The sequence below is a fragment of the Penaeus monodon genome, chromosome 35 (assembly GCF_015228065.2).
Source record: "Penaeus monodon isolate SGIC_2016 chromosome 35, NSTDA_Pmon_1, whole genome shotgun sequence".
Taxonomy (NCBI): Eukaryota; Metazoa; Arthropoda; class Malacostraca; order Decapoda; family Penaeidae; genus Penaeus; species Penaeus monodon.
This window is the reverse complement of record NC_051420.1, coordinates 27,478,936-27,490,389: the sequence shown is the minus strand read 5'-3', so window position 1 is coordinate 27,490,389 and position 11,454 is coordinate 27,478,936. Positions and strand designations below refer to the sequence as shown.

The following is an 11,454-nucleotide window of genomic DNA, read 5'->3' as shown; positions in this document are numbered from 1 at the left end:
GCTTAACATACACGCGACACGTGAAGCAAGTGGCTAAGACAGCTGCGTGGAAGCTTGGATGTATCTGTCGCATCAGCCATCTTCTGGACGGGCCTAGTATAGCGACATTCTACAAGTCGCAAGTCCGCAGCCTTATGGAGTACAGTCACGCTTGTGTGGTCTGCCCGTCCGCCTTCGTATCTTTTTCTGTTGGATCAGGTTCAGAGGAGAGCGGAAGCAATCATACGCTATAAAACACGGCAACCGCTGGATGCCACAATTCAACCATTGCAACACCGGCGCAATGTTGGCGGGCCTTTGTTTAATGCATGAGGTTAACGTAGCGCAGAATCCACATCTGTTAGGCCTACCTCTTCCCACTCCACACGACTCCAGCCACAACTCCCGTGGTGGACGCGAGCGACAAGAGCGAGTGCGTGAGCCCTTCGCCAGGACAGAAGTTCCACCTGCGCCCATTTTTTTGTCAAGATACGGGCGAATTAGGAACCACATGGTCAGGAACACCAGCCTCCATCACGCAACGTCTCTACAACAATTCAACAGTCGCGTCAACATCTGGCTTCTCAACCAGTATCAGATGTCTATTTTTAGATTTTTAGCTGATCACTTATTTATTGTTTTAACATTATGTTTTAGTTCTCTCCCTTCTTAGTCGTGTTGTTATTCTAATGTTCACTTCTAGAGTGCTTGTCACAGATGGTTTTACATGTAATATGTTAAAGATTTGGCAAACTTCTGTAAATGCACGCTCATGTTATACCTGAAATAAGAGAGAGAGAGAGAAAAAGAGAGAGATACAGAGAAAGAGAAAGAGAGAGAGAGGGGGGAGAAGGGGGAGAGAGAGGGAGAGGAAGAAAGAGGAAGAGAAGAGAGAGAGAGAGAGAAGAGAGAAAGGGCGAAAAAGAGAGAGAGAGTGGGAGGGAGAGACTGAAATACAGAGTAACAGATACAAATATAACTATAAACCACATCGTGTGTTATTTCGTAATCCGATATGTTATTGCAAGAATGTTATCTTCATGATGTTACTTTCCAGTCCAAGGCAATTCTGTCCTTTTCGTAATCTACAACAGAAATACCTTATTCTTCTAGGTAATTGGATTTATACCTTTATAGCTTCTCAATATTACAATATTACTGGGAGGTTATCTGCTAACTGTTCATTGCACATCCGCCTTATTCCCTCTCTGAAGTTTTTAAAATATTTATTTCACTTAGTCCGAAAGGATTTGAGTGTCACTAGAGCACTCTGGCTGATGGAGATTTTGTTATCGTTTTGCTATTTCTATTTCAGAAACATATATACATATAGATTCAGGCAAAATGTGTTTGTTTGTTTGTTGGCATTTTATGTTAGTAAATGTCCCGTGTTTATGTTAAGTTAGTTTGTATTAAAGTGGTTGAAGCATTTTAGGAAAAGGCAGATAACTCATTAACCTTTTTTTCACGTGCATGGTATATTCTTGATTCTGTTTTCAGGTTTCGCTTCATTTTTCTGCCACGTTTCCATTATCTCAAAATTTGTGTTTCTTTTTCTTTGTCTGTCTGCCTCTGTCTCTACGTATGTCTCTGTCTCTGTCTCTGTCTCTGTCTCTTCTCTTCTCTTCTCTTCTCTTCTCTTCTCTTCTCTTCTCTTCTCTTCTCTTCTCTTCTCTTCTCTTCTCTTCTCTCTCTCTCTCTCTCTCTTCTCTCTCTCTCTCTCTCTCTCTCTCTCTCTCTCTCTCTCTCTCTCTCTCTCTCTCTCTCTCTCTCTCTCTCTCTCTCTCTCTCTCATCCTCTCTTCCTCAACCTCTCTCTCTCTCTCTCTCACTCTCTATGTCTCTCTCATTCTCTCGTTCTATCTCTCTCTCTCAAAACAAACAAACAAACTCAACATGACTCCACCTTTTATGTTTTTTTAAAGATAAAATGGATTTCTCTTTTTCCTTTCACATTCTAAGAGAAAGTCTACGGACATCCACAGCCGTCAGTCAAATGTGTAAATGTTCCTTTTCCTTAACTGATATAATACTTGTTTTAATAATGTTATAGCCTGAAATTTAAATATAATACCATTATATAATGTTATAATCATGCGTCAAATGTACCACAGCTTGCCCACGCCTGTGCATTTAGCCAGGGTGGTAAATAAAGGACTAAACTAAAACTACTGATGGATAAATACAAGTAAAAAAAAAATACAAAAAAATATTGTGTTTGTTTCATCTACTAGTTATTACTATTTATCCGTCTGATGAAAATAAAAATAAGAATTTCATTACTTTATCTAAATTGATGCCTGCAAAGGAAATATTTGTTCTCGTGGTTGAGATATATGAATGTGCGTTTTATATACAGTTTAGAGATGAATAGATAGATTGATAGGTAGATAGATGCCCATGCGTGTACATGGGTTACTTGTATGTTTGTTTATGTAATGTGTATAGTGTGTGTGTGTGTGTGTGTGTGTGTGTGTGTGTGTGTGTGTGTGTGTGTGTGTGTGTGTGTGTGTGTGTGTGTGTGTGTGTGTGTTTGTGTGTGTGTTTGCGCGTGTGTGTGAATGTTTGTGTGTGTGTGTGTGCGCGTGTGTGTGTGTGTGTGTCTCTCTCTGCTCACGTATCCGCTTGCACCCATGCCTCCCTCCCCACACATCCACGCAACCCCCCCGCCCACATACACCCCTCATCGCCGTCAGTGCCTGAGCTTCACCCGCCCTCGGTCGGCCATTCCAGGCGCGTGTGTCTGGAGCCCGACGTGTTCCCGACGGCCTACTGCCTCGTCTACTCCTTCGGGATTGGCCATGACTTCACGTTCGAAGTGGCCATGTCCAAGTTTGGATGCGACGTCTACGCCTTCGACAGCGATCGCTTCCACGCTCATTACCCGACCTACATAGGCGACAGGTGAGGCAGGGGAGGCAGGGGACGCAGGGGAGGGAAAGGGGAGGGAAAGGGGAGGGATAGGGATGGATGGAAAGGGGAGGCAGGGGGAGGGATGGGGAGGAAAGGGGGAGGGATGGGGAGGGAAAGGGGGATGAAAGTGGGGGGGAAGGGTGGGAGGGGAGGCAGGGGGAAGGCTCATTACCCGACCTACATAGGCGACAGGTGAGGCAGGGGAGGCAGGGGAGGGAGGGGAGGGAGGGGAGGGATGGGGAGGGATGGGGTGGGATGAGGAGGAAAGAGGGAGGGATGGGGAGGGGAGGCAGGGGGAGGGATGGGGAGGAAAGGGGGAGGGAGGGAAGGAATGAGGGAGGGAGGGAGAGGGAGGGGAGACAAAGGAGGAAGGGGAGGGAGGGGAGGAAAGGGAAGGCAGGTGAGGCAGGTGGGACAAAGGAGGGAAGGGGAGGCAGGTGAGCAGGTGGCGCGAGGGAAGGGGAAGGAGAATCGAGGTGTAAGCAGGTCGGCTGAGACAGGTGAGGGGGGAGGCCCAAGAGCAGAGGAGAGATCAACGGGAAGACGCTACAGTAATGTTGATAATGACTGTCACTATTGATGATATTAATAATGATGATATTAATAACAATAGGCATTATGATAATGATAATGATAATGATAATGATAATGATAATAATTATGATAGTGATAATGATAATAATGATGATAGTGATAATGATAATAATGATGATAATGATAATGATAATAATGATAATAATGATAATAATAATAGTGATGATAATTATTGTTTATATTGCCGCTGTTATTTTTAATGTAATCCTTTCATTTTCTTTCTTTTTATATATACGTTACCTTTTTCACTTCTTCTTTGTTATCAATATTTTCGTGCACATTTCATTCAGTTTCCCTGTTAAACCGAAGCTCTGCAAAACCCATGTCGAAAATATATCATGAGACAGGCAGAGCATCAGCTTCTTTTTATCGTTTCATTCTACTTCATTCCTTCTGTTATTTACACTATAACAGTAAAAATAACTGTTTCTTTTATAATCTATACATTTCAATCCTTATTTTCCTTTCTCATCGTTGATAATTTAGTATATCATTTTTTTTTTTATGAGAGATTAATATATTCACCGTTAATTTAAATCAATAAGGACATAGCTCTCGTAAGGATGGCATTCGTCCTTGCGTATTTTACGTGTTTTGAAAACCGTAAATATAATAATGAATTTCTGTTAAAAAAAATCCAATTTACGATAAATATTGATCTTTGAATATGGGATTCTTGGCCTCATATTTTCTTCCATAATTCTCATCAGTTTCTTTATTTATTATTTATCTTCGTGTAAATTATAGGAGTTAACCCATATCCTTCTTCAGACTATATATTTATATATATATATATATATATATATATATATATATATATATATATATATATATATATATAATATATATATATATATAATATATATATATATATATATACATATATATTATATATATATATATTATATATATATATTATATAATATATATATATATTATATATATATATATATTATATATATAATATATAAATGTGTATATATTATAATATATTATATATTTATTATATATATTAATATATATTTATATAATATATATATATATAATTATTCATTAACAAAAATTAATATACTTTTTTCCAATTCCAATTTCCATCAATCAGTGATTCCTAGAACTTCGTGAATTGCATTTTACGAAAATATTGCACTGGAAAGTAAGGAACTCTGTTTTCTCAGTATCGATAATAAATTGCTTGCATTTTTGGTTGAAGTTATCTCTGCAAGCTTTCATTTAATTACATTTAATTTTCTTTTCTTTTTTTTCCACTAAAAGCCCGGATCGGAAAGATTTTCTTGAGACAGATGCTGTTCCATCTTTTTTCGATATAGTTTCGTTTTATTCATAGTAAATTATTCCTAATCCTTTTTTTTATATATTCTCTCTATTTTCTTTAAATTATTTCTTGACAGACACACATTTTCATCATTTTCCATTTCATTCCATGAGTATTCGTTATAAATCCAATCATATGTTTTTTTAATTCGTTCGTTAACATGAGGCATTCCTTTGGTTTTAATTAATTCATGGTAATCTATTCTTATTCATTTTCTTTCAGTTCATCTTCAATGTTTATCTATTGCTTCGCATAATTACTTTTCCTTATATTTCATTAAAATTTCCGGCGCGATTGTCTTTTTTTTCAATATGTTCGTACTCCTTTTACTACAGTTTTTTCTTTATTTTCATTTCTTAGACATTTATATCCTGTTCGGTTTAATATCATTTTACTATTTTATTGACTTGATACTGTTTTTTTTATTATTATTATTATTATCATTTCATCTTCATGTTTATTTCTTATCATACATATTTATTCCATTCCTTTTTCTTTCTTTCTTTCTCATTCTTTTTATTAATTTTTATGTAGCATATTCATTTATTTATTCATTTACACATTTATTGGTTTGGATTGAGAAGACGTTCGTGCGACAGACGATGTTCCGTTCCGACGTTCCTTGTTCCTTCTTAATTAGGTCTAATCTGTACATTCACATAAATTCATCTTCACGTTTATTCCTTAATTATATTCTTACTAATTTGTTAATCTTCACCAAACAGACTTACCTTCTACAAAGCGCGGATTGGAACGACTTTTATACGAAAGACGGTGTTCCGTTCCGACGTTCCTTATATATTTTAACTAAATAGTTCTAATCTTATTCTTATTCCCTTAACGCAAACTCATTTTCGTGATATCTTTTTTTCGTATATCCTTGTTAATTAATTAATATATCTATCTTCACCAAACAGACTGACCTTCTACAAAGCGCGGATTGGAACGACCTTCATGCGACAGACGGTGTTCCGTTCCGACGTCCCTGGAGACAGAGGTTTCATGGTGGAATATTGGCCTCTGTCGGCTCTCCTGCGTCGCCTCGGCCACCGCAGCCACCACCTCTTCTATCTCAAGCTTGATATCGAGGGAGATGAGTGGGAGGTCCTCGAAAAGTCGCTTTTTAAGGTGATTTGGTGGGTGGTTGGCGTTACCGTGGTAGTATCGGGGGTGGGGGGGATGGTGGGTAGTTTTTTTTTTGTGTTTGTTTGTTTGTTTTGTTTTGTTCTTGTTGTTGTTTTATCGGTTTTCGGTTTCCGTATTTCGTCATTTTCATGTTTATCTTCACTTTCAGTTTCAGTTTAATTTTCGTTTCCATTTTCGTTTTCTTTTTTAATATTATTGTTTAATACTATTATTAATGCTATTATTATTATCTTATTATTATTATTATTATTATTATTATTATTATTTATTATTACATTATTATTATATTGTTATTATATGTTATATTATTATTATAATTATCATTATTAATCTTAATATTGTATCATTATTATTATTATATGTATTATATTATTGTTGTTTGTTATTGTTATTGTAAAAGTTTCTTATAAAATCAAACACGAGTATCACTACCAGCGACCTAGGGTGATTTGAAGTTAGTAATGACACATCACAAAAACATGCAAAATGCAGAACACTACAATTAACTCCAGTCAAGTCAATTCACGGACACAAAAATACTTCAGATCGAGAAGGCTCTTCTGAGAACATTCGCTGTGCTCTTTAAAATTATTTTTTGGACTTCTTCTAATTTTGGATTTCCCGGTATATGTTCAAGAAACTTATCAGTACATTTTTTTATAAGGCCAAGAGCTCCAATAACAACAGGCAAAGTTTTGGTTTTTAAATGCCACATCTTTTCCACCTCTATTTCCAGGTCTTTATACTTTGATATCTTCTTGAACACTTTCGTTGAGACGTTTCTGTCTGAAGGGATGCTCATGTCTATAAACAGGCAGGTGTTGTTTATTTTGTCCTTGATGACGATATCTGGACGATTCGCCAGTATAGTACGATCTGTGTGAATTGGAAAGTCCCCAAGATTGTAGCATCTTTACCTTCAGTAACTGGCTCTGGATGGTGTTCGTACCATTTATCTTGCGTTCCGATAGAAAAGTGTTTGCAGATCTTCCAGTGCAGGTACTTGCCCACTTTATCGTGGCGATTTTTGTACTCATTCGGTATTAATATTGAGCAACCAGACACAAGGTGATCAATCATCTCAACCTTGTCTTCACAAAACCTACACTTTGGGTCAGTGCCATTGTGCAAGATGTTAGCTTGATAGTTTCTGGCAAGCAAACTTTGATCTTGGGCTGCAAGAATAAAACCCTCTGTTTCCCCTTTAAGTCCAGAGCTTCTAAGCCATTGATGGGTCGCGGTTTCATCTAAATCAGCGTGTTTGCTTCGAGTTGCAAACTGTCCGTGAAGAGGCTTTTCATGCCACTTAGATTCAAGTTTTTCTTGTCCGACCTTCTTCGCTTTTTGTTTTCTATGTTTAGCAGCCAATGTTGGCGACATATGTTCGATGTTTTGGCTCTCAATACCCAATTCCTGAGAAAACTTATCTGATTCCTTTACCACCGAGTTTGACCTTTTGGAGTTTTCATGTACTCTAACTAATTGAAGCATCCAATCGTTGGTTAGATCTAAGTATTGCAAGAGACCAATCGTTGTTGTTTAGTACGATAATTCCAACTGCATCATCCCCCTACCTCCTTTACTTCTAGGGACGTACAGACGGTCTACTTAATATTATTATTATCATGATCATTATTATTATTGTTGTTGTTGTTGTTATTGTTATTATTAGTAGTAGTAGTATCATCATCATTTTCATCATTATCATTATTCAAAAAACAACAAACACAAGAAAGAAAAAGAAAAATCATAACCCCCTTCCTCCTTCACCCCCTCCCCCCCCCCAGACCCGCATCCTGGAGCGCGTGCAACAGCTGGCCCTTGAAATCCACTTCGAGGACCTGAGGGCGAACGGGACGAGAAGCTCCAGCCAGGAATTGATCCGAAGCATTGAGCGATATTTAAGGTCAGGCACGTCTTTGAGGAGACATTTTTCGTGTGTGTGTGTGTGTGTGTGTGTGTGTATGTATGTATGTATGTATGTATATGTATGTATGTATGTATGTATGTATGTATGTATGTATGTATGTATGTATGTATGTGTGTATATGTATATATATATATGTATATATATATATATATATATATATAATATATATATATATATATATATATATATATAATATATATAAATACATACACACACACACACACACATATATATATACATATATATATATATATATATATATATATATATATATATATATATATATATATATATATATATATATATATATATATATATATATACATATATTTTTCTTTCTTTCTTTCTTTCTTTCTTTTTTCTTTTTTTTCTTTTCTTTTCTTTTTTCGTGTGTGTGATTTTCTGAGCGATAGTGTTATTTCACGATTGAATCTTCTGTTTTGGTTATTATTATATTGCTATTCGATTCGTTTGTTATTTATCATCATTTATTATTAATATTTATTCGTTAATTATTATTATCATTTGTCATTTACTGTCTGTTATTTGGCATTCATTATCCTTATTTATTGCTCATTATCATGTTTTATTATTTATTATCATTACCTATTATCATTACTTAAGTTATTATCATTTATATCATCTATCTAAATTAATGTTCATCTGCCATTATAACTTTATATCATATATATCTTATCTTTTCATAAACACGTATTTTACATTTTACCTCTTAATTATTTTTTTCCCAGTTATTCCCTTTAACTGCACATCTTTTACACATTTCATTTTATTTATTATTTATTTTTATTATTACAGACGTGTTTCCCTTTTTATCCGTTTTTTCTATCCACCTTCATGAATTTTTTGCTTTTATTTTTATGTCATTCATTTATTTATTTTTCTATCTCTCTCTTCATTCATAACTTCTAAATCAAATATATCCATGATCATTTCTTTTTATCTATATAACTTTTAATTAATTCTATTTACTTATTTATCTGTTTATCTATTTTATTCATTTATCATCTATCGATTTATTTTATTTACTCTTGTTTATCTGTCTACTTATTTTATATACTTTATTTATCTATCTGTTTATTTTCTTTACTTTGTTTACATATCTGTGTATTTATTTCATTTATTTGCTTATCTATCTATACATCCATCTTTTTATTTTATTTATTCTACTTCTCTATCTATACATCCATCTTTTTGTTCTATTTACTCTACTTTTCTTCTCTTCATCCTATTTCCTCTATTTATTTTCATTCGTTCCTCCACAGAGTAGCGGACGGTCTGCGGGCGAGAGGATTCCGCCTGGCTCAGTGGGAGCCTAATTTCAAAGGTCCCGAATTAAGCTGCCTTGAGGGCCTCTGTTACCACGTGTATTCTGAGACTCTGTGGCTTAATCCGAGTTACAGGAGGCTCTCGACCAGCCCTGGTATTGTGATGCCTCCTCCCCGTCTGTGATTCTTTCTTTTTTTTTAAGTCGTTTTTTTCAAAAGTAGGCGTTGGAGGAGGAGATATAGTTGGGAGTTTTTATCATAGAGTGTTTTAAACGTTTGTTATATGATTGTTTACGTTCACGTTAGCTATTTTCTCACATGTATCTGATTTTAAGAAATGGTAGAGATTGGGGAATTTGATGGCATAAGAAGTGGTAGAGATTGGGGAATTTGACGGCATAAGAAGCACATTTCTTTCAGATGTTGAACTCAAAACTCAGCAACCGACTAAATGATAAGGCTCGGAATAAAGTTTAAGATTTTATATCACCTCGTTTTATACTCCAGGCAACCTAAGAATGCACGCGTGTGGGGTTCGTTAACCTAACAGCTTATTTCAAGAAAGAGAACAATGTTTACAAAACAATAAACACGGGATATTCGGTGCATATTCACGCTAATGCTTTGTCAGCCAGGCGTGGCCATGGAAACGGTTTTACGCCAATGCCATTCCCATTATACCAGCGTTTTCACAGCTACCACCTAACTCTCAGTAAACAATAGGACACTTACCTGTCCACTGTAAACACTTACCAACGGTTTTTCCCTCTATCTCATCTCTCTGTTACTTTCATGTTGTTATGCGTTAACTAATGACAGTCTTAGTGCTTTTCATTTCTTCTCTTCTCGTCAATTATAAATGAAACATATAAAGATTAAGTGCTTTTAACATTTCTTCTTCTTTCTCTCAGACGAATCTTATAATGTACTTTAAAAATACTCAAACTCAATTCTCTCTCAGTCTCAGCTAACGAATTCGTTTATTCTTTTCCGTCACTCTGCTGTTCTCCTCTCTCTCTCTCTTCTCTCCTCTCTCTCTCTTCTCTCTCTCTCTGTCTCTCTCTCTTCTCTCTCTCTCTCTCTCTCTCTCTCCCCTCTCTCTCTCTCTCTCTCTCTCTCTCTCTCTCTCTCTCTCTCTCTCTCTCTCTCTCTCTCCTCTCTCTCTCTCTCTCTCTCTCTCTCCCTCCAAGCTCTGCCATACAAGCATCCAATCCGGTTCCATTCCAGTTCGAGTATGACATTTCTTCATTCGTGACGTCATCTCCCGGTAGCCAATCACAAACCAGGAGAGGTAACCAATCACAGCATGGGCTTAATATAATACTTTGGAGTCGACGGCAGCGCCAAGGCAAATGGAAGCTGGATGAAGATTGGAAGCCACTAATGAGATTATTCGTGGACTTCAGATTATTGTACAGTTCATTAAAACATAAACCGAATAACCGCAGGTACACAAATAGACTAACATATAAGCATTCGGATAGTGGCACAGCAGAGACTGGGAGAAGAGGTAAATTTCTCCGGGAGTCAAGAGAATATCACCCAGTTTTAAATCCACTTTAGGCTGGGTTTTATCGCCAGGTGTGGCTTATGTATTACAGAATACGGTAATTAGGACACCAGTCCATTTAATAGATGGTTAAAGGCTCCCAAATAACACGGAGATGCACCTGTTATTAACCTTTGTTACGGTAGTTATGAGTCAGTAAAGAATGATCTGTTTGTTGATAGTTTTTTTTACACTTGTGTTTGGATTTCAGCATTTGATATTCCACTAACGACCATCTATGAACTGACGAATAATAAGTGTTTGCAGTTATAATGTCTATTGCTATAACTATGTCCTTGTATACGTCAGGTTCTTATGCATAAAATAATTGTTGTTCGTATTCCTCTCTCTTACACCTCGTGCAATTAATTATATCAATCAAGCATTTAATCAGCTGCGCGAGGGAAGAAAATTGTAGGCATGATACGAAGTTACGATATTGTCGGGGAACTCATCAAATGTTGATAATCTAGTACTAAAAACATAGAATAAAATGAAGAGAGAGAGAGGGGGGAGGAAGAGAGGAAAGGAGGGAGGGACGGAGGAAGGGAGGGACGGAAAGAGAGAGAGAGAGAGGGGGGGGGAGAAGATAGAGAGAGAGAGAGAGAGAGAGAGAGAGAGAGAGAGAGAGAGAGAGAGAGAGAGAGAGGAGACAGAGAGAAACAGAGAAAAGGAACACACACTAGCATTCACGCGAATAATAGGAAGGAAGGAGAAAGATTGTA

General features: G+C 36.5%; 1 protein-coding gene across 1 annotated transcript; it reads left to right on the top strand.

The window, feature by feature from the left end:
* Positions 1-283: 283 nt before the first annotated feature.
* On the top strand, positions 284-9,666 carry LOC119595291. Its single transcript, XM_037944448.1, has 5 exons — positions 284-570; positions 2,712-2,882; positions 5,736-5,946; positions 7,752-7,870; positions 9,178-9,666. Exons 1-5 carry the CDS (start codon positions 284-286, stop codon positions 9,362-9,364), a joined length of 975 nt encoding a protein of 324 aa, XP_037800376.1. The 3' UTR covers positions 9,365-9,666.
* The last annotated feature ends 1,788 nt before the right edge of the window (positions 9,667-11,454 follow it).

Excerpts from the sequence above, each read along its gene's own strand:
- LOC119595291 (XM_037944448.1), top strand. The coding sequence starts at position 284 with ATGTTGGCGGGCCTTTGTTTAATGCATGAGGTTAACGTAGCGCAGAAT. Across the intron at positions 571-2,711 it reads AACATCTGGCTTCTCAACCA|GCGCGTGTGTCTGGAGCCCG; the intron begins GTATCAGATGTC and ends CGGCCATTCCAG. Across the intron at positions 7,871-9,177 it reads AGCATTGAGCGATATTTAAG|AGTAGCGGACGGTCTGCGGG; the intron begins GTCAGGCACGTC and ends GTTCCTCCACAG.